This window comes from Hippocampus comes, unplaced genomic scaffold (assembly GCF_001891065.2).
Source record: "Hippocampus comes isolate QL1 unplaced genomic scaffold, H_comes_QL1_v1.1 scaffold420, whole genome shotgun sequence".
Lineage (NCBI taxonomy): Eukaryota > Metazoa > Chordata > Actinopteri > Syngnathiformes > Syngnathidae > Hippocampus > Hippocampus comes.
The window spans coordinates 422,048-445,626 of record NW_017806163.1 but is presented as its reverse complement, the minus strand read 5'-3'; the positions used below and the strand labels follow the sequence as shown (position 1 = coordinate 445,626).

The 23,579-nt window shown below is 41.6% G+C and overlaps 1 protein-coding gene across 1 annotated transcript in view; it reads right to left on the bottom strand.

Annotated features, from left to right (window-relative positions):
* Positions 1-263: 263 nt before the first annotated feature.
* The window catches only part of ca16b (carbonic anhydrase XVI b), a 105,755-nt gene continuing 82,439 nt past the window's right edge, over positions 264-23,579 (bottom strand). Inside the window, exons 10-29 of the mRNA XM_019895747.1 lie at positions 22,134-22,242; positions 21,155-21,204; positions 20,328-21,063; positions 19,281-19,419; positions 16,513-16,604; positions 14,221-14,312; positions 10,974-11,070; positions 10,753-10,835; positions 10,542-10,676; positions 9,473-9,607; positions 9,197-9,369; positions 8,959-9,094; positions 8,033-8,179; positions 6,525-6,618; positions 6,089-6,165; positions 5,865-5,993; positions 4,937-5,083; positions 4,707-4,849; positions 4,096-4,231; positions 264-2,280 (exon numbers count right to left, since the gene is read on the bottom strand). Of these exons, the coding sequence (XP_019751306.1) occupies positions 2,140-2,280; positions 4,096-4,231; positions 4,707-4,849; positions 4,937-5,083; positions 5,865-5,993; positions 6,089-6,165; positions 6,525-6,618; positions 8,033-8,179; positions 8,959-9,094; positions 9,197-9,369; positions 9,473-9,607; positions 10,542-10,676; positions 10,753-10,835; positions 10,974-11,070; positions 14,221-14,312; positions 16,513-16,604; positions 19,281-19,419; positions 20,328-21,063; positions 21,155-21,204; positions 22,134-22,242 (2,991 nt within the window). The 3' untranslated portion in view covers positions 264-2,139. The remainder of the gene's footprint in view (positions 2,281-4,095; positions 4,232-4,706; positions 4,850-4,936; positions 5,084-5,864; positions 5,994-6,088; positions 6,166-6,524; positions 6,619-8,032; positions 8,180-8,958; positions 9,095-9,196; positions 9,370-9,472; positions 9,608-10,541; positions 10,677-10,752; positions 10,836-10,973; positions 11,071-14,220; positions 14,313-16,512; positions 16,605-19,280; positions 19,420-20,327; positions 21,064-21,154; positions 21,205-22,133; positions 22,243-23,579) is intronic.

Genomic DNA, 23,579 nt, shown 5'->3' with positions numbered 1-23,579 from the left:
AGCAGCATCTTGAACATTTTGGACTAATTGATTGCTATTAGGAACTGTTCATAATCGCCTCCACCTTGACTAGGATCATCATGCTTTATTGTATGTCTGGTGTTCTCTTTTTGATGAGCAGTGTTGGTTGTGCCAAATCGACATCAGACCCCCCATGCTTGGGCGATTTCATGATACCACAATGCAACTTCTACAGTGGTGGAAAATGGATAGATGATGAAACTTCACCACATCTGCCCAAATAGGAAAGTGTTTTTTATTAATATTAAGTTGACAGAAGTTACAACAATCTTCAAAATACCATCTACTTCGGTAAACAGGTAAGTTTGATCGACGTTTATACCTGATGATTCTATTCCCCAAAATTTGTTAGAGAAACATCCGTAGAATGAACATTGATGAACTAAGAGCACATCTCTGGAGACAAAAAAAAATGGTAAAACTGGTCGTTTGATTCCAGTTTTTTTCAGATCATAACTAGTACGTGTACTCAATGATACTGATACTAAAATTTCAATTAACACTATGACAGGTGTGTTCAAATACCTTTTTTTTTTTTGGTGACGGACATGATTCACTAATGTGTCCTACAGCCACAGTGTAGCACCAGTTACTGGCAAGGAGGGTTTACTCGTTTTTTTGAGTATCGGTGGCTGGTACTGGCATCCTTGGTGAGTACTGGATAACTTGAAACAAGGCCGGTATCGGCCTGATACCGATAACTGGTATCAGTACTTGCCCATCCCTGGTAAAAAACATTTTTTCAAAGTGCTCTTTTGGTGAATAAAAAGCCAGAAAGCAGCTAAAGCGTGGACCATTTAATGTTTCATATATTTAAGAAGGCCGAGTCACAGTCGACGGTGGAGCAACAATCGTGATCAACAGAACAAAAAAGTGCCAAAGTCATTATTCATCAAAACAAATTAAGAAGAAACAAACCATTCAATCGATGTAGAAAAAAAAAGAAGCTGAGAGAGGTGATGGATAAAGACAGTGCTGAATGTCTTCATCAGTCTAAAATGGTTAAACATGACAGAGGTCCTTTAAGAAAGAATAATATAGCCACTGTTGAGGTTACCTGTTGACCGAAGTGGCAAAAAAAAACAAAAAAAAGTTTTTGTTACCACTGGAGACAAAACACAATTCACAGGGAAGTATTTAAAAAAACAAAACAAAAAAAATTCTCTTTTACAGCCAATTTGAGCGCTGACCTCAAACCAGTAAAAAGTACAACAGCTTCACGATCCTCATGCATTTCTTAACAACCTTTTATTTTGTATATTCATCCGCATATAGTTGAGGAAATGTATCAGCACTTTGACAATTGAAATATTTTTTTTAACTTTTTTTTGTTTGTTTTAGTTCATTTTTTTTGGCTGATCAGCGTCCCTTTGTTGAAATGTTTCACAATAATAACATTTGGCAAAGCTGTGCGAACATGATCCAAACCCACAGCACTAAAACAGCCAGTCCACAAATAGGCAAAGAGTGATTGGCTATTAAGGATATAATATATAGATATATATATATTACAAAACAGTATAACAATATAAATCCCTGTAAAAAGCAAAAACAAACAAAAAAAAAAGTTCACATGGAATGCCGTGACGAGCAAAAGAAGCCATATTGTTTTGTTTAGATGAGCTATTGACGTGGATGGGGAAGTGTTGTCACACGAGGGGTCATGTGACCAGCGGCCTCAGAGTTTGCTGACAAACAGGACGTTGGGATGTCGAATGGAAACTGGTCGCCTCGGCCCACATCCCCCCGTCTTCATGCGGCGCGCTCAGGTCCAAGTTGAACGCACAACGTCCTTGGGCGGAGTTAGGCAGTAACACTGATAGTTGAGTGCAAAGTGGATAAGGGCTGCTTTTTTTTCCCCTTCTTTCCTTCCTTCCTTCCTTCCTTCCTCACGTTAACAGGACGCAAACGCTCAGCAGGATTTGAAAACAAAAACAAAACAAAACAATAAGAGGGGGCAAAAACATAAATATCCCAAAATGTTTGTCAGTATAAAAAAAGTAAGACTACGTTTTTTTTTTTAACTATTTAATCAATAGTCTGGCAAAAAAAAGGCCTCTCGGGGGGGGGCGAAGAAGTGCTTCTTGTAGAAATGAAGTGCCTGGGCGCCGCCGCTCTTCAAACGAGCGACTCCATGCTCTCGGCAGGGTCACACTGGTCGGCCATCACCGCCACCCCGTTAATGTCCGTGTGCATGGGGCCGCACTCTCCGCTAGCCGCCAGGCTCAGCATGGCTTTGTAAAGGTACTGGTACTGATCCTGCACCAAGCACACACACCACACAAAAGAAACACGACTTGAAGCAAAGGTACAGCAAATGCAAAGAAAACATTCGGCCAATAGGTGCTAACATTGCAAATCCATTCACAGTATAGTTTTATCTCCTAGTGTGGTATAGTACAGCCTCATACTATGTGACAGTACAGCATAGCCTAATATTGTATAGTAAAGATTAGAACAGTACAGTCAAATTTAATATAGGTGAGTAAAGTAACAAGCCCATTATAGTACAACTGGGTAGAGTGCAGCACATTTAGCAAAGTATCGACTGGTATAGGCACGTTTCATGCAGGAAAGTACGGTAAATATGTAGAGAGCACTCCAGTTTCGAATAATCAAGTCAATCATTCGTTTAATACAGGTTAGCATGGTACAGTACTAAATCGTTACCATATAGTACAGTGTAGTATTTATTTAGATTAGTAAAGTCTGTAAAGTGCAGTGCAGTAAGGTACAGTGTGAGCAATATACATCAATTATAGTGCAGTCTAGTATTGTGTTATATAGAATAGTAACGAAGTGGCGTGTAATAGAAGTTGTACAGGAGGGTGAAGGACAGGATATCTATCGTCCAAATAAACATTTGATTGCCCTCTGGTGGAAAAAACGTGTACTTGACATTAATGAGCAGCAATTAAGTGGATCCATTCAAAGCAGCATCACACATCATATTTTTCTGAGTATAAGTTGGACTTTTTTTCATAGTTTGGCTGGTCCCACAACTTACACTCAGGTGTGACTTGTACATGTTGCAATTAGAGCAAGGGATACCGTGTTGAAATTTGTTTGGCTGTTGGGATATACTTTTGATGCACTGCCGCCGGTGGTCAGAAGGTAGCGGTAATTGACCAAAAGAAAGTAGAATAAATGAAAGAAGAAAAAGAAATGGAAGAAGGATTAGTATAGTCATGCATTACCGCCGGTGGCTACCTTCTTAATCGCATTCTAACGAAGGTAACAGTATTTGCCAACCACCCAAAAAAGTAGTCATGGAAGCAGACGTAGCAGTCATGGCAACAAATGTTTGACGTATTACTAATTTAGCATGCGGCTTACTTCCACCACAACAGCAGATGTACAGCAGCAAAAGGCGCAAAAACCCACCGGATTCTACCTTTGGCCACAATGTGATGCAGGATTCTACTAAAGCAATTTAAAATTAAAAAAATAAATAAAAAAAAAAAAAAAACAAGGAAAGGGAAAAAAAAATTCTGTAAAAAAAAAAAAAGCAAGGAAAGGGAAAAAAAAATTCTGCAGTTAGAAGCAAAAGTTTTGCTCTGGCAGTCCTTTTTGGGGGCACTCTGAATAACCGAATAACACATATGAACAACTCTGGACGGCTGGGAGTGAAGCAATGTGCGCTTGGAGCATGCCATTTGGAACCTAACTAAAATGTGACTTAGACTTCGGAGTGACATACAGCGGTCCTTTGCTATATTGCGGTTCATCGTTCATGGACCCGCTATATCACAGATTTTTTTTTCCAAGTGCAATTTTGCATGCAGTTTTTTTTTTTAAACAGTTTTCATCCTAATTGACTTCCTGTATTTTTTTACAGCGTACAACCACCCTCTGTGTTTTTTTTCTTCTTGATGATGCATGTTTAACTATTGGTGTCTATTAGGTGATGGAGTGTAGATAAAAAAAAAAAAAAAGATTTCATTATTAGCCTACTGTGAATAGGCGGGTGATTACTGTAGCAAATGACATTAAAACCCGATTAGCTTCACTAAACAGTCAGTCGAACTCATTAAGATCATTAGAAGTATTATTACAATTTCACGCTCCACTTACAATATCGGTGAAGACTCCCGGCCTCATGAGGTTGATCATCTTGGCCACCTGATAGATGTCGACGACACCTTCGTTTTCCAGCTGCTGCGACAGCGTGGTGAGAGCGCACAGCATCCCCGCTGACACCGCGCCGTACCTGCGAGGAGGTGGAACAATCAATCACATGGAGCTGCAAGGGGACGCATCCACTTGGGAGGAAGGTGATGTTTGAAACGCTGCAGGAAGAAGCGGTCGTGTATAAAGTACCTGAAAGCGATTCATGAGTAAAAATACAGGTAAAAAAAAAAAAAAAAAAACTTTGGGAGAAGTTCGTCGCCCTGTTTTAGTGTCTGACATTTGCTGTACTTGAGTATTAAAAGCATATAACATAAAATTCATTTTAGTAATGGAAGTAAGCATTTTTTTTAAATGAGTGGCTAGAATTGTTTTTTTTGTAGCGATGTTGAGGGCAAATGTATTTGTATACATTTTATTAAGTGAGTACATTGGAGTACACGCTGGCAGAAACAAAGCAAAAATGAGAACGTTCTATTTCAGTACTGTAACAGAGAATTTGCAATCTGTTGCATTAAAAAAAAAAAAAAAGCCAACAGATGTTTTGAGGAACCTACTCATCGTGCACGATTGTGGGGCCGTCTCGCGTCATGGCCTCCTCCTTAATGACCCTGATGAGCTCGAAGGCGCTGCTGAGAGGAGCGTCCGGGTTGGGCCACTTGGGGCACTGGAAGTGTCTCACCTCCAGAACGTAGTCGTCCTGACGTGCACGTGTGACGGGAAGAGAGTTACGCGCACGCTGGGCGGGCGGCGGGCACAACACAAGCAGATGAGCGATGCGGGGTACCTGCGTGGCCTCCAGGATGAAGTCGTGGATGATGATCTGCTCCTCATTGGAGAGGCACAGTCTGTCCTTACTTATGAGCGTGACGGTGAAGGCAATGCAGTTCATGGCCTCTTCGCGACTCGGCCAGTAAACAAACTCATCCTCAGCCTGCACAGAATTGTGAAACAAAATAAATAAGTGTGTATGCATGTGTGTGTGTGTGTGTGTGTGTGTGTGTGTATCTATTATGACCCCTACATGGGTGGATGGCCAGTTCAATATTATTTTGCTCCTCTTTGTCTTATCAGAGCAAAAAAAAATCATGGACTGGGAAAATGTGATGTCCTGAGTCACCCCCCCCCCCCCTTTTTGGTTTCTTTACATGATCTCAGACTTTCTAGTGTCTAAATGTTTCTTCAGTTACTGAAAAATGGTTATTTGTTGATTTTTCGGCATTTGGAGTTCATGTTTGCTGAAATCAAAGCGATTTCAATCGGAAGTTACATTTTCATAAATGACTCCTCATTTGATAGCAGCTTTAGAATTCTTGCATCCATTAAACTTGGAACGTTGATGTACTGCCTGCTTCTGCATGAATTTCTTTGCAGGGTGTAAAGATACCCTCCCACAGCTACTGTTTGGATGGGAATTTCTCTGCTATGTACAATCATAATAATTTGGAATAGTGCATATTATTTTTTTTTTCAAACAATACTGTTGTCATTGGTTTGTTTGTTTTTTTCAAAAACATTCCAAAATCTGAAAAAAACGATCATTTGCGTGACAATTTAAGAAAAAAAGAGTCAGTGAACCGGGACTCCCTCAGCAGTCTTCTATTTGTTTAATGTTGTTGCGCGGACACCAGATTCCCGTTTTGACTCGAGTGCAGTGTCCCCAGAAAAAAAAACAAACGAGGTGGATCTATTCGATCGGTTTATCGGCTGCTTACCAGGCCCTGGTTGTCAGGCAACATGACAATAATTTGTGCATTATGGTCCCAGATCATCCGCCAAAAGTCAGTGGTGGTGTGGGGCAAAGGATGCTGGGTAATGATGAACTCATTACTCCGGTAATAACCCTGAGGAGACAAAAGAGCAAGCTCTTTCAAGGCGTGTGGCATGCATTTGGACAGCCAGTGTACAAATGGCAGGGGTGGCGCTCAAGAGGCTGTACCATTATGTAGGACGCATTAATGTAATCAGTTCCTTTCATGCCGGGCAGAGTGGTGAGACCCACCCTCGCTCGCTCGGCTGTAGAGGCAGAAACACACACTTGAGTCAGAAAACCGGACCACTGTAATCACACTGGCCGATAGCGCACACCTTCATTACTGCTCCTCGCTGTTGCTATAGCAACGACAACCTCCATTCTCCCCTGGCCGGGCGCCATGAATGCATTGAGCGATTAATTTATGGGATTATGGAAATAGATTCTAATTTGGGACGGTGAATTGTCTTTAATAATGTACAGCCCGGATACTAGACCGGCGAGATGAAGAAATGCTGCGCGTTTTTTTCTTCACTGTGGACGGTCGTCGCTTATTTATTTATTTATTTATTTATTGTTTGATGAACAAACGAGCAGTGCAAGAACGGACCGAGACACTCACATGGAACCACCGAGGAGTTGCGGTTCTTCTCCTTGTTGCAGTCTTTGTGAGCACTGAAACACTCGGCAAAGCGAGTGTTGCATTGAGTCAGCAGCTGGGGACAGAGAAGAGAGAAGTCAATCGCATGGTGCTTAAAAAAAAAAAAAAAAATCAATCAGACACACAGACTGTGAAACTCACACTGGCGCTTTTTAATTAGTACAATAGACACGCTCCCTGAGGAGTAAGCGCCACAACGGACAACGATCGAGAAGACCTCTATGTACAGCGCAGCCTCGTCAAAGCAATCTATTATGGAATGCCGCTTAACCTCGCAGTCAATCTAATTTGGAAAGAAGTACTTTTTTTTTTTTTTGTATTTCGTTTGTAATTTGGCTGCTATTTTGACAACGTCAACTGAATCGGTTCTCCGCTTAAAGCATCCAGACACCCTCAGGTCAAGTGAGACAAGTCTATTGTGTGTTTCCGGAACCAGAACCAGAACCAAACAAAGTGAAGCAGCATTTAGGCACTATGCTGTCAGTTGGTTGAAATACGTAAGGGCTGACAACATTTTTGTTTACAGCAGCATTCCCCGCAGTCTGTCCTTTATTCTCTCATTTTAATCCTCATTTGCCCGCAATCTTTTAATTGATCTAGGATGACGTTTGCTTTTAATCATGTTACTCTAATTATTTGAGATGATTTAATTAGGATTTTGCAATGTCGTGTTTTTGGTTTCCCTTTCAATGCTTTTAATGTTTGATGTAAAGCACTTGGAATTGTCTCGTACATGAAATCTCCTCAAAATGGACTCAGTGGTAGTTTTGGGCTTGCTTTCTCGTGTTTTTTTTTTTTTTTTTTTTTGGGTGGGGGGGCAGATTTTAGAACCTTTCACCACCTATTGGATGAAAAAACATACAGTTGCGTTTGTTGTTTTTCTTTCTATAAGAAGCCGCCATGCCAGAAGATGGCGCCATAGTCACATCTAATAGGAAACTAATACAGCAGTTGAACTACGATGCAGTGATGCAGGTCAACTGAGAAGAGTTCAAGTTATTTTTTGTTTTTTTGTTTTTTTGTGTGGGTTTTTTTTTTTTATACATTAAATCTTGGAAAGAAAAAATAATCAAGTACCTGGGATTTAATATGTGAAGTCTGAAAGGACATAAATATATCTTTGGGAGTGAATGAGTTTTAAATAAATCTATTATTATTATTAGTATTATTATGATTATTATACTATAGATACTATTATACTGGGGTCATAGTTTTTAATATATTTCCTGTTTGAACTATTAATATCGTCTTTTTCAATACAGTTTGAGAGGCGCATCAATAACTGTCCTCTCCTCGCAGTTATTCACTCTTAGGCAGCAGGTCTCGGTCTCTATCCCCCCGCGAATAAAATGGGATTACTGCTGTTCCCGTACACGGTTTTAACAAGCTTCCGATAAAGAGACCGCCCTCTTTCAGAAGGATAATGCCATTAGGGATCGAGTGACAAGACCACAAGGTTGTAAACTCACCCTGAATTGCTTCTCCAGACGGGTGCGGCCCGCCGAGTTGGGCGTGAGGATGCTGTTGACGTAGCTGTGCAGCTGCCAGGCGGGCACCTCTGTCTCTCGGCTGAAAATGGCCTCCATCAGAGCATCGTGAATGAACACGTACTGCTCCTGAAGGAGAGCAGGAATGTGAAGGCGTGAAAAAAAAAAATAGAGTTGAGCGCCCAAGACAACGGATTAAAATGTTCATGAATGTAAATACATCACATGCGAAGGAAAACAGTGATAACACAAGAGTTGAAAATGTTCCACAAAAAAAAAGGAAATATCCATCAAACTAGAATTTTTTCAAATAGCTTGATGGTGGCAGAGGTCAGACTGGTTGGATCTGGCAGAGAAACATCAAGTTGCCATCAAATAACTACTTGATGCTGCACCAAAGGTGAAATCGAGGTTAACGTATGCATGGGTTGACCAAATTGCACACTGGAAGATTCGAAATACACGCCCACTCTGATGAGTCTGCTTTTGGCTGACTTTTCGATATTAGTGTCACAATTTAGTCTTCATCCTGCCTTGCATCAACATTTAAGTATGCCAGTGGTGATGAAAATGTGTGCGAGGGCGAGGGCGGGAGGGTGGGGAGGTAATTTATGAAAACCCTTTAGGCCACTTCTCAAACAAACTTGACAGAGTGGCGTACTTTTAAATAAGACAGACTTCAAATCCAATACTCTACTGGACAAAGCAACAAAGCCGACAATGCGAAAGAAGGAGGCTATCCCTCCGTTTGCCTTAAATAAGACTTGACTCAGCCCAAAATGTGATCTCAGTAAGTATGAAGTATTAAGACTTTCTCTCCGTAAGCATTTTAAACCATGGATGACCTTTGTCATTGAGAGGTTTTTTTTTTTTTTTTTTTGGGTGGGGGAAGCTGGAGGGGTTCTTACCTCGGTCTGGACCAGGTAGTTGCGCTGTGTACGGATATGTTTAAGAAAGTCCAGGATGCTGACTGTGCTTTTGTCCTTGATTTGTTGCAGCATGCTGTCAATGACAATGTACGTTCCTGTGCGTCCAACCCCTGCACTGAGGCCAGCACAAAGCAATATGAGCACGCTGGTAGGCCCGTCAGCACATTTCCAACGTCTAACGGTCATAATTAATGTTCATTTAAGTAATGGATGGTACCTGCAGTGCACCAGGACCGGGCCCATGTCTGCAGTGCGGGCCGCTGATGAGCGGTTGATGAAGGTGAGGACAGGGAGGGTGTACTCGGGCACGCCCATGTCAGGCCACTGAGTGTAGTGGTACTGGATTACGATACGCTCATTTAGCTTCCCCTTTGGATTCCCCTTCTGACCCTGAAAAATCCACCGCATCTTAGAACACGGTGTCGTGTCTTGTATCGCCGATCAGATCATTAACAATACGGCGCGGGTTGCTTCTTTGATTTTTTTTTTTTACCTTTTTGACTTTGGTGTTCCGTATGAGAAAACGGCGCAGTGTGTAGCAGGCGTGCACTTTGGTGCTTTTCAGCATCACCACGATGTTTCCGTACTGCTCGCTGTTCTCTGTCGGCCAGTACTGGTCACATTTCCTCTGTAAGACACAGCAATTGATCCTTGACCATTCCTGATGTTTGTGACAAAAGCTTATTTGGCTGTAAAGAGGTAATACTGTACATGCAAAAACTGGTCTTAAAAACAAGTCAAAAATAAGAATACTGCTTTTAAAAAAATGAAATCTGAAAGAAGTGAACAGTTGTTCTTTCTTAAAACAAATAAGTGCATTAAATTAGCCTAATAATACCCCACCAATGTGTTGGAGCCAGTGTATTTATACGACCTACATATTCAACATTCCGGTATTTCTCATTTTAACTCATACACTCCCAAAGACGTTTTTAAACGTCTTTTCAGACTTGGTCTAGAATTGGCTGGTACTGAATGAGTTTTAAGCTAAACCTACTCATAACCAGTGAGAAAAATGTATGATAGTTGTAAGATTTTGAACTTGACTTTACCATAGTTGTAACAAAAGCGATGCACAGAATAATGATCAAACATAAAACACAAGACCTGAAACTCAATGAAGCTCCTCAGCTCACTTGAACAGTTCCTTGGCACTTAGATGCCAAAAGATGGCAGTAGAGCACACTATTTTAAAATACAGCCACTCAACTGACTTGAACATAGGCTCTTGGCACCAAGATGCCACAAGACAGAGCCAAAGCTACGTTTATACTGCTTTGGCCTGAACACAAAAACAACTGAGGTTAATTTAAAAAAAAGTAAAGAAAAAGGCTGAACTGCAAATATATGAGTTGTGATTTGTTTCTACGGATACCAAAAAACTTTTAAACCTTTTTTTTTTTTAATTTTACCAGCTTTAACTTTAATCAACTATTACTAAAAAACACAAAGAATTATAGAAATACAAAGACAAAGAACAAGCCTGAAGTATTAAATGTTGGTCACATTTTGTTTTTTGGGGAGTGACTGATCGTTTTAACGGTGCGCGTGTGGTGGCCCACCCGTCCTTTCTCCACGAGGTTTGTAATCATGACAATGATTCCAGTGTTCTGCTCCCACACCATCCTCCAGAAGTCTTCAAAGGTGGACTTCAGTGGACCCTGGGCAGCTATATATGCTCTGGGCCGGTTATAACCCTGACACAAGTCAAAAGATTCATCATTAAAGTGATGCTGACAACACATCGGTGTGGCATGAAGCGCTTGAACTCACGTCGACATAGTTGGCATTGATGTAATCGGAATGTTTGGCGTCTTTCCCAGCCAGCGCTCGTAATTTCACCCGACTGTGGTCATCTGCGGGGGGTAAAAATAAAAATCGGCGATTTATATTTGAACAAATTATTGTTAAAGGGAGGAAAGTAGGTTCGGAAAACATAAGAGGATTCCTCCGCAGTAGACATCATCTCTAATCCCATTTCACAGCAGACTCACAAGCCACAATGTTGATGTATCTGTTTTTGTGCTTGTTGTCAGGATGATTGGAGTGTTCCGCAGTGATTTTCAGGTCGGCTGTGGAGCGTTGGACCTCCTGGGATGGGAGAGCGAGGAAAAACAAAACAAAAAAATAATGGGATTGAATCATTCTTTATTATTATGATTATTTCACTCAACTGTATGATTGAATTTATTGCAGAATGCATGTTGGTGTTATGGATGGGGACATTTCCTTTTCCCCATTGATTGAAATACCAAGCTAATTATTTTTCAATATGTGAGAAAACAGGAGAAAGGCAAATATGAACATGTCATTCTCTGAAAGCATCCAGACAGTCTGGCACACTGGTGTCAAACTCAAGGCCCGGGGGCCAGATCTGGCCCGCCACGTCATTATATGTGGCCCGCGAAAGCAAATCAAAGATGTCAACTTTCATGATACTTCCTAAAATCGCTACCAAAATTTCAAATTCTCATTTGTAATAAATAAGAGTGATACTCTAAGCATTTTCTTGTGATCAAACCCCTCATTACAGTATCTTAAACAATAGGTGAATAAACCGTTAGTCTTGACTTCTTTATATGGTTTCAGTCATAACGGCCGTCCGAGGGAAACTGTAATCAGGCCCGCGACAAAAATGAGTTTGACACCCTTGGTCTAGCAGCTCAATTAATCCTCCAAATGTGTGGTTATGGATTGATGCATTCATTTTGCCTCCCTGGGAACCTCACCCCGCTTTCCACTAGCCGATGCTGTAAAGAACAGTATTTGCAATAAACATCCGTTTCCAAACAGTCCTGGAGTGAAGTTCACTCATTTCCAGTTTACTTTCTGTTTCAATTTCTATCAAGTTGGGCCGTAATTAATAGTGCTCTCTGCTGGCTACTGCAAAGTACTAAAACCCATCACGCCTCCGCAGGTTCAAGACATACACAACATCAACTCACTGATAAGAAAAGAAAACAAACCAAAAAAAAATACAAACCAACCTCAGGTCACTGAATCTCTTTTGCGTTTACAGCTAAAGGAAAAAGTGCAAAGTAAAAATCAAGCAGCGATTTGGTTCATCTATCAGCATCGCCACAATGCTATTCGTGCTTGAACTCAAACAACCTTCTTTTCCTCCTCCTTCTCTGTGTTGTGTTTACATGACAAATGAGTGCATGAGCCCGGCGCCAAACGACCCAATTAAAGAGCACCCTTCAGGAGCGACGCTTTTCGTCTTGTTTCTTAACCTGCTTTCACCCTCATTAACTCTGCGTCTGCCTGTGTGTCTTTCTTCCAAAATATCAATCCAAAGAGAGCAAAGTTGGAGTTGAACATGGCACCATGCTGAAGAGTCTGCTTCACTCAGGGAGAAAAAAATAAAAATTGGGAATGGGGGGCTTCCGGGGGATAATGTTCGGTTCAGGCTGAATGCTCTGGTGCATTTCAAGCTTGTTTCGGTTTGCTGGAGTTGCAGTTAAAGCTCCGGTCCGGACACACCCAGACCTTTTCCGTACATTTATGGAAAACTAGACGACATCGGCAAAGTGTGAGAACGGATGTTGGATTTTTGTAAAGATAATTTGTTCATTTTTATTTATTTATTTTTTGATGATTGTGTTGGATCGTTTTCCTGTGACTTCACACAATAGCCTGTTGGAGGTCGATGTTTCATTTTGTTCCGGTGCTTATTGAGCGTTTCAATCAAGACTACTCATGATTTTAACACAGTGGCCAAACAGATACTGATCATGTGATCAAAAACCATCTTTAGTCGTAGGACACTCGGAAGTCAAAGGAGGATGAAGTTGTTCGATTCGGAATTCAAGGGCACATTTTCTGAAAACGATGCTTTTGTTTTGTAACTATGGCGATGTTAAAGGCAGCATCTTGTCATTGTTGATTTTTCAGCGGTCAACATCATTTACACACTGAAATGATTTCCGACGGCGACAAATGTTTTGAAATACAAAATAAATCGCAGGTCTGCGGGCATCCTTGAATAAATTGTGTTTGACGTGTCCATGACGCAAACTGCATATTGTCAAAATGACTTCTCTGTTTATTCAAAATGGAGTAATATGATAGTTGCTCCTGCATTGGATCTCATTGGCTTGGCTAAAGAGGGATCTGATGGCATGTTCTATATGTGCAATGCTAAAAAATATGAAACGGTTCATTTTAGCGTTTGAACTGTGGAATGTGAACTAAACCCAAGATGTCAAAACTCTTAAGATTTCAAACCATGATCATCAATGTCATCCTTTACACATACAGTACTTTAGACGTGTGAGCATGTAGCTTTGTTTTTTCTTGTATCTCTTTGACATCAACAAGTTGATGCACCACACTTCCTCACTTCGCTTCCTCGGATGGCCGCTGCATCTTTTTGGTCTCATCAAACGATTACATTTATCGCACTCAACAATCTCTCAGGCGACACAATTCAATAGCTGGCAGTATTAGTGGGAGAGGCGCTACTTGTGCTTCAATGTCACTTCCAATCCGCGGCTGAAAATGATTTTTGCCCAACATGGCACGACACAACGTTGATGAATTATTCTGTTGAATTTTTACTCCACGAACGCAATAGTAATCAGTATTTGAGTGTTTTCTACGTGCTGGCACATACAATGTATGGCATCCTTGATTTAAGAATTTGAGAGTTTATAGTTCCCCTATAAGAATAGCCTTTTGTATGAGGAATTTGCACGCCCTTGTCGACCTGCTCTCTGTAAGAAAGACGCATGGTGGCGCATTATTTTCGCAATATGTGCACGTTACATAATGAATGAGAGTTCCAGAGCTGACACGCAATTCGATTCTTTGTGATTCTCGGTCCGTAACTGTCACTGCACGACATGCTCGGTGAAAACGAACACAGACCCTACTCACTACTAATACTAACCTTACTCACGGTCACAAAAAAAAAAAGATAGGACAGCACAAGTAAAACATACGCAACTATGACTACTACTTGTTTGAATTTCCTCATAGTGTAGTAGGATTCTATTCTACTCACTTGGTGTGGCACCCTAAATTAGTGTCCGGTCAGGTTCAACTTGATATTGTCAACAATCACTTAAATTGAGTGAAGATTATTTTTTTTTGCACCAAGGGAAAGATTTACCAATCTGATCAGTAACAAATGAAAGAAAAAACATATACTATAGGTCAACAAAGTCAAATTCCATGTCGCAGAGGGTGCCGTTCAAGTTCGGGCAGCAACTGAATGTGTAGTACAACATGTGAGTTTACCTCAAACTCTTCTGAAAAGCCTTGTAGATTGTTCTTGTAGAGCTCCATGATGTGTTTGACAAACTGCTTGACAGGAATGGCCTCCATGTCATCTACAAGGAGCACAAAACACAGTAAGAAAAATGTTTTGGTTAGATCAAACTCAAATTTGTCGCGGGCCACATTGTAGTTATGGTTTGCCTTGGAGGGCCGTGATGAATTTTGGGAAACCATATAAATGTTTAATCACTTCCACATATTACATACACAGCACACAACATATTGATGAATAACTAGTTTTAAAATCAGAAGTCAGGAACAATGACTGTTATTGTGAATTACTTATGACCATTTGAAATTTTGGTTTCGACTTCAGCAAGCATCATGGAACTTGACATGTTTGATTTGCTTTTGCCTCTCTCTCTCTCTCTCTCTCTCTCTCTCTCTCTCTCTCTCTCTCTCTCTCTCTCTCTCTCTCTCTCTCTCTCTCTCTCTCTCACTCAAAACACAATTTAAAGTCCCTTTAAGTGAAAATAAAAATGTCTTAAATCGGACACACCACAAAGAAGAGTGTTAACAAGCCGACAAAATTTAACTGGAAAAATAAAAAAATCATAAAACTTGCCAAGTATGTAACATCAGGCTTCAATATTAAAAATGAAGACATTCTCTCAGGTTTCAAAAGATGCTGTTTGGAGGCTCACATTGCTCGCTGTTATGTACCCTTTAACAATAATTAATTAAGTCAAAATTGCGCAGGAAAACCACTGATGTGAAAAGGCGTTGAAGTATTTATATAATGGGGGAGGACCAACTGCGTCACTGGGTTTTGTTTTAGCCACGCCTGAAAAATGTTGATTACCGAATGGTCAAAAAATAATTTAATGCTTTACCTCCACCATTCAGTACTCCGTAGTCCTCAGTGCTTGCCCATTTTTTTTTTACGAATTATCTTCAAACATACAAAACACGCTCAAAAACAATTCTCTGAATTTATTTTACCAGGTCTTTGAAGTTTTCTTCAAATAGAAATGATGACTGAAAACTGTCCAGAGAGAAGGAAAAAAAAAACCCCCGGGAAGAACTGCTATAACTGGTGTCACAAATCTCAGTTATTTTGAGCATTTATGGCGGTAGCATCTGCCTCAGTGGATTCCTATCATCTGGAGGTCACACACGAGGGATCTTTGATAAGGTTGGTGGAGCAGCCACACAGGGACAATAGAGCCGTGGGCCCCAGCTGTCATGGCTTCTGATGCTGGCTAATGTTTAAAACGAATGCACCATTGCACCTGGGACCTAAAGGAGCCAACCTGGTCACGTAGTAACGGGAGATTCTTCTTTGCTAACATACCCATTTAGCAATCTGTCCTTCAGCCTTTGAGACGGGTCTCAACTCAACTCAACTGTATTTATAGAGCACTTTCAAACAGCCATCGCTGCACACATAGTGCTGTACATGGAGCAACTAACATATACAACAGTAAAGCAACAAATCAGTAACAAAGACGGTAGAGAGCACCAAACAGTATAACTAAGATCATAATTTGGGTCATGCTGAGTCAAATGCCAAAGAATACAAGTGAGTTTTGAGGCGGGTTTTAAAAGATGGGCAGCGAGGAGTCTGCTTGAAAGTGTTCAAAGCACTCTCATAACATATTGTAAACATTTAAATATATTTCGAAGAGTTATACATTTTAAGGGCCCATTTAGGTCACACCTCTGTGAGTTTCCCATTCCTTGAACTTAGTTGACGCAATTCCACTGCCTGCTCCGTTATTCTGACAATATATGCTGTGGGAACATTACAATGCAAATAAAAGGAAGAAAGGAGGCGACAAGCAATGAAAGTGGAATTTTAATGAGGAGTCGATGGCGACATCAGCTGCGCTTTGTGACTACGATATCGCCGTCTTCAAATGTCACAGAGCTTTGTGACAGAGAAACTTAAGCCTGATATCAACTAGCAGCCAGCCTGTGCTCGGCTGCCGGGAACATTAAAAGCGAGAAGAAGAAAAAAAAAAAAGGCCAGACAGTCCTAGTGCTCAGCTGCAAAGGGACTCCCAGAGTCATTTCACATGTAAATGAACTTAAATTGTGCAAATATGCACATCAAGGTAACAGAGAGAAAGTCATTTGAGAAATGTTTATGGTGATTTGAGAATACTTCCTGAATTAGCAGTGTTATTTTAAATGAGTTCCCCACCTAAATAATGCAATTTAAGCATGCCAACTCATCAGAATATATTCAAGAAAACCTGACATAAAGGTGATAAAATCGTTCTCTTTGCTGCGGAGAACCATGCTGTTTACCTGGTATTGGGATGAAGGGGATGCTCTCATTGGCCACCACCCGAGGAGAGCTGCTCTCCTCAACATAGAAGTGAGCTGTCTGGAAAAACCTCCTGCAGGTACAAAAAAAAAAAAAAAAAAAGATGTCGAGTGAGGTGCCATCAAAACAACGAGCATTGGAATATTGTCTTGAATGGCGCACAAATGCACCACGTTGGACACGACATGACAATTTTGCCAAAGAGGCTACAAGAGAACAGGTAAACAGCTACGAATTGTCACCCTCTCCTCAGGGACAAAATGTGCTGCGTTCAAAGCTTCCACGATGCTTTCAAACCAACATAATAGGAGCACAGTGTTGAAAACAGCCACGCTGCGGAAAATAAGTTATTTAATATTAGAGTCTGCAAGCTCATCCATTTAGGCAACTATACATCCAATTTTCCAAGGCATCTCGTAAAAAAATGATACGTGTTAATTATATTTGGAGCGTCACTAAATTAATCTCCGACAATGAATTGTGCATGCATTCAAAAATGTCCTGCACAATGGACAGAAATGAATGGAAGGTGCGGAGGGGGAGGGGGGCATTTGTAATTTATGGCAGCCCTTAAAAGACACAGAGACAAAGTCGAGTCCTGTCCTCATCAGCCAGCATGGAGTCGCTCTCATTGACACACACGTTTACTAATGACTAAACATACATAGAGCCAATCTCAGAGCCATCGCCACTAAAAAGGTTTCCCAGGTGTGATCCTACCTGTACTTGCAGAGAAGGGTGCAGATGCTAGTCATTCTTTCGGATGGACAGACAACCACAACAAAAAGGCTTGATTGGATGACCAAGGTATGTAAAGAGAGACATAGAGCGACGGAATGGTGAGGGGAGGCTGGGCTAACAAATGGCTGAGGGTGAGGAGGGCGCCTTCCTGGCTTGCGTCACAGCTTCCAAATTCCAATCAATCTCCCAGTGGGCGCAGATGTATTGCGGCTAACTAACCAGCGAGGTCCCCGCGTCCTCCAGACCTTGCCTCCCAACAGCTTGCTTTGAGGGAAGACAAACGATGGAGATGAGCGTGGCTTGACTGAAAGGATGACACCGAAAAGAAAATGGAGCGAGGCATCAACACGGACACGCTGAGGTGCCGGCACCGCACGGGATTTGTTCCGGACTCAAACATCTGTGAGCTTTCAACAAACAGCTCGGGCCTCTGAGGCGTCCAGATGTGTGCTGCAATTAAGCCCGTTGGAGTTCTGCTCGTGACCTTAACTTTGACAAGTGAGGAGGAGCAAATATCAGACAAATACTCCCACAGACTTTGGGCTGACTCCATCTTTTTCACTAAAACGTTCTTGTAGGAATTTAAGGAATTGTGGTATTTTTGTTTTTAAAGCGCATGGAACGCTAACGAGCAGGGATCGGCTCAAACAAAAAGAGTAAAGAGCGCGAATGATCTGATCTCATCTTTCATCATGGCCGCTTTCCCCCGCGGGGAGCTGACATTGTCTGAACTGAGAAAGTTGTCATAACAACCGCTGGGATGGTCTGCCCAGTTGGCTCTTCGTGCCCTTGCATCAAAGTATTCTGCTGGCAAAATCTGTGACCGGTTTACACACCGATATGGAAACGAGACTTTCAATAGGGAAGTCAGTCGAGCTTGAACGTCTCACTTCAACTGACGCCAGGTAACTGACCACTGCATGGTCAAAGACAAACACAATGAACGCCCATCGAATCAATTTAGAACATATTACACAAACGTCCGAGTCGGTTGGCACAAAGTGTTCATGCCTAATGCCTTACTTCATTCCATAACTTACTTTTGCAAAGCTTGCTTGGTTTATAGAGCCGGCCCAAATCGTTCATTAAATTGTGAAACTCCAAACTTAGCACTAGAAAGCAGACACGGCTTCCCTTCAAACGGTTTTTGGCAGTCATACTATATGTGACCTTTGTTTCAGCTTTTCAATTAAAGAAGCCTGTTCCAATTTAGATCTTAGTTCTATTATATTTCGTATATATCCAAGAGTGAACATATAAATAAATAAAACCTGTGACCTGTGCATCCCATACTCAAATCCTCAGAGAACTTTCTCCTCTGCATAATCGTTGCAACTCTTTAATTGGGCAAAAGTCATTTTGATTACCAGATTAATCAATAGAATAATTATGAGAATACCTAATTAAAACGCTACCGATAAAATAATAATGCAGAATCTTTAGGGGAATAAATAAATATGCATGAGACCAGCTGAGGAAATAGCCAGTAGTGCTATTTGTAACTCATTAGCTATCCCACATGTGCCAGTGGCTTGGCCCGGGTAATTACGAGAACTTCACTTGCGTGGCTGGAAATTAGCCGAGCAGATGAAAACACAGCTGGGGCCGCTGTTGGTATAACGGGGCCTTCGGGTCTCCTGCCTCAAGCCTCGTACGGTGATGGCCTTCGTTGCAGCAAGAAGGCACACAAAGGAATCATCACATAAATTAAAGCACGAATGATGGATGGGTAGTTTCAAACAAGAAAGGTCAGAATGTGTCTGAGTGAATAGAAATCAAGAACTACAGGACGTGCGTGCTGTACTCAGGGGGCGGGTGGCAGCGTGTCATCATACCCCGCCAAAATGGTGAGAGTGAAGAAATGGATGACTCCCGAGAGGGCAAAAAGCTTGTTATTCCCGCAGGAGGTGATGCTGTGCATACTCGCACCTGCATGCAAGCACCATCTTTGTTCAAGCTTGTCAGTGTCGTGTCGACAATAAGGCCCTTCATCTTGTCCAAGTCTCACCTCCAGTAGACCATCACGATGAGCAGCATGATGAAGCAGAGCAGGGTCAGAGCGGACACGACCACCAATGGGACAATCCACACCATTCTGCCCATGCCGGGGTGAGGCGTTCGAGTCACGTTGGACAAGGTGGTCCTTTCTGGAAGAAAGGACAAATAGAAATTCAGTACAACTAGGCTTTTTTTTTTTGCTCATATTTTGCATTTTTCCCCCACAGTCGCATATAACATTTTAAATTTTTTCATTTGACTGTTATTTATCCAGGGAAGGCAAATGAGAACAGATTCTCATTTGCAATGCCGACCTGGCAGTACACATCATATTGGGATTAATTAGGTGAATTTCATCATTAGTTGCAGTGTTCCGGTCGTTTGGGGATGAAAATTGAAAAAAAAAATAAAATAAAAAATAGATCAACCAAAAGTACTGCAGAGAACAGAGAATGTGGGTGGTGGTAGATATCGATTGCAGAGAGCGAAGATAGGAGCGGGGTTTTACCACTTGAAAAACAATTGAATATGAATATGAAACATCTCATCCTTCACAATAGCGTCAAGTTTCAGTGACAATACATTCATTCATTTGTTGTAAAATACTGACTTTTTCTTCTGCGCACATTTGGACTTGATTTGCATACTATGACCTCATTTTTCTAACGAATATACTTTTTGCTCTTAATATGACATTTTCTTTCCAGTGTGCAGAGATTCCAGTAGCGACAAACAAATTGAATTGTAAAGCCAGGCATGTTACCTCCAATGCTGCAAGATAAAACACAAAATAAAAAGATCTAAATCAGCTTTCTATTGAAGGAAACTCTTTAAAAATCGCCCCAGAGGAAAACCTTGAGGCACAACAACTCGAGCAGGCGTCTGCCCTCCGGCTTCGGCGTTGTTCCGAAAGCCTACAGTACAGCTTTGTCTTTGACTGAGATAGGCCTTGAATCAAGATGTGTTATGCGAAACCAGTTTGCGAAGCCATCAAGCACGTTCGCGCTTTGTGATCTGAAGAGGAAATTTTGTTTGATGTGAGAAAAGGTGGCCTCACCAGTGTGGATCGAGAATGGCCAAAGACTCTTCCCATCACTGCTGATCTTTGGTGAGAGTGTGGAGCTCTGTGGAATCTGCATCTCCGCGCTGTCGTTTCGCGGCTCCTGAGTGGTGACTGCATTGACGTCTGTGAGATTTTCCTGTGGGGGTGTCAGATGGCCGTCGACCATGCTCGCAGACACTGTGCTGCCTTGGACCGTGGCCTTTTCTTTGGCTGTGGAGGCAGGGGTGGGGAGGACGGACTCTTTGGCCGCAGTGCTGCTGTCTTGTGTTTCCTCATAGGTGGGTGTCGTCTTGTTCTTTTTCTTCTTTTCCGCACCCCTGTCCTCCTGCTCTCCCTCTCCATCGCCCTCGTCCTCCTCCTCCTCCTCACCCTTGGGCGCAGCCTGGTTCTCCTCAGCGGCAGAGTCGGTCTCCGCGGTTTGTGGCACCACCTGCTCCGTGCTGGGCTTTGCGGATGGGGTGGACAAGTGAGGGGGGCTCTGAGTGACTTGAGGTACCTGCGTTGGCCAAACAGAACTGGGCAAAGAAGAGATGACCCCCCCACTGACACCCAAGCCTGCCAGGAAGGTGCTCGTAACCACCGATGCCACCGTGGCTTGGCTGCCGCTAGAGGAGGGGCCCAGGCCTGTTGCCATGGAAACAATGGAGAAGTGGATGCCAGAGGATGTCCACGTAGAGGAACCAGAGCTTATGGGAGCCATGTCAGCTGATGACACTGGAGATACTGTCGGCTGAGAGAGGCAAAGAGTATGTGAGGTTACCTAAAGGATTGACGATTCATGCTGTTAAGACACTTCCACGACCATCTACCGGTGAACTTACCATTCCAGTCTTCACGATACGAGAACCTTCAAATATTCTTGTGGTATTCGCTGGAACACAAGGGAGGGGGGGAAAAAAAAATGCCAATATGTTACGTACAGTAGACTGTACTGAAATAAAAGTAATGACAAATGATCATATAAATATGGAAATAAATGTACATTTCATAGGTAATGTAATTGACCCCCACATTTGAAGGAGAAAGGAAAAAAAAGCAATAGCTCATGCTAATAGTTTTAAGTTAGTGGTGCGCCAATGATTGGCCACCGATTGTGATCGGGGCAATTTGCGCGGTCAAGAATGTGATTAGCTCATGTATGTGCAAATGTGCGACAGACCAAAATATGCATTTATGTGTCAACATTTTTCCCTATTTTCAGATATAGTACCGATCAAACCAGTTACTGAATGTTGATTTGTGCGTTTTCTGTACTGCCAATTTGAAGTAGTGTTTTTGAATCATAAATGGATGGATGAATGGATGGATGGATGTTTTTTTTAAATCAGATTACTCAATCAAAAAAAATTGATTGATCAATCAATTATTAAAATAGTCATTACTGATCAGCTCTAAAATTGAAAAATGTACAGCTAATGCATGTCATCTTAATGGGAATCAGTATCACTCAATCTCATCGATGGTCCTATCGCAATCAACAGGATAAAACCCGATTTTAAATTGTACACGTAAACGATCATCCCAGATGCGTTCAATATAATTTAAATGTTATGATTCAACATTTCCATTCAAAATAAATACAATAAATCAATGCAATAAATACACACACACACACACACACACACACACACACACACACACACACACACACAAAAAAACACTCTCAGTCAGGATTATTACTTCAACGTAACTTTCTTTATGGCTGTACTCCTTTGCTCTTTCGACAGCTTTGACAGCATCTTTTAGCAAATGCAAATAAGTTAATTTGTGAACGGTGAATACGCGCGGGGTTCATTGTACCTCTGAAGAGTAGCGTTTGGCTGAAGTCGCTGCGCAGGTCATGCTGACATACAGCCTGCACTCTGAACAGGTACAGGACATCTGGAGACACATTTGTAATCACTGCTTTCTGCAAGAAAACAAACAAATAAAACAAATTTAAGGCTCATGATCATACTGAAAAGCTGATTGTGTAAATGTGCATCAATACATTTATTGGCCAACATACTGCAGTATCGTATCTGCTCAATTAGTCTAACTTACATGTCTACGACCCGGGAGCTGGAGGCACTTTAAAAAGGCAGCTGCTTGTATTTCATGAAGACAATTCAGATAAAAGGTGTACAGATATAGAAACTGAGAATTGAAATGGTTATTAAGAGCGTATAATAAGAAGGACTGACAGCTGAGGGGGAACTTGAGAGACTGCTCTCAATAAAGCGACAGCATTAATGTATCAGTGGCGTGCGACAACGCTGACAGACGAATTAAGTGTCTGTGCTATAAATGTACAATGACATGAAATTAATTAAAGCGATGAAAGCAATGAGACAATCCATTGAAATCCCTTTAAAAAACAAAAAAAAAAAACAGTCAACAGACAACTCCGAGGTCGTTCTGCAGGCAAAGCTACAAAGAGAGTTCAATGCAAGTTTTGAAAAATAATAAAGTCTGCGTATCAAGAAACTTTGCGTATCAAGAAACTCAGCTCCAGTTTATCTAAGTATTCATTACAATCTGTGCTGTATTGTCTCTTTTCCAAGTTCCGGGAAACCGGTGTCCCATGCCCCCCCCCCCCCCCCCACCAAAAATAAATAAATCAATAAAATGTTTCATTATACATGACATGAACAAAAATGAACTGTTTTGTGGTTACTGCAATCCCATGTGCAGACATAAAAGAATCCAGATGTAATATACTTTTTTTTTTTTTTTTTTACTACAAAAAATTATGAGGAGGTTTGCACTTGAAGTTTCTTGTTTTCACTGTCTGCACTTGGTGGGGCAACAGCCACCAGAGAGCAGATCGTATCTTCTAAACTAGGGGGCAAGTAAAAAAAAAAAAAAAAAAACATTGGTGCTGTCCATGTGTAAAAAAGCAGTGGTGCACTCTGCGAACGAGCTTCGGGGTGGTGGGTGTGGGGGGTCCGCGGGCTTTAAAGGAAGGCGCAGCTGGCTGTTAAATTCACACAAATAGAAGACGGCATGAGCCGAGAGTGGAATATTTAGTGTGTGGAAGAACATGCCTGTAGGTATAAGCCCTGCAGGATAGATTTCTTTGGAGACATGGAGTGTTGGAAAAACAAAAGAACGATCTGAAGTTAAGAGTGAGCATGATGACTGAGGGCTTGAAAATTACACTTAAAGCAGAGACGTACTGAAACAAGACAGATGGAAACTGAGTGGATGGGGTTTATCAATTTGACTTTATTTTTTCAAAAACTTTTCTGTCAATCCTTTTATAAT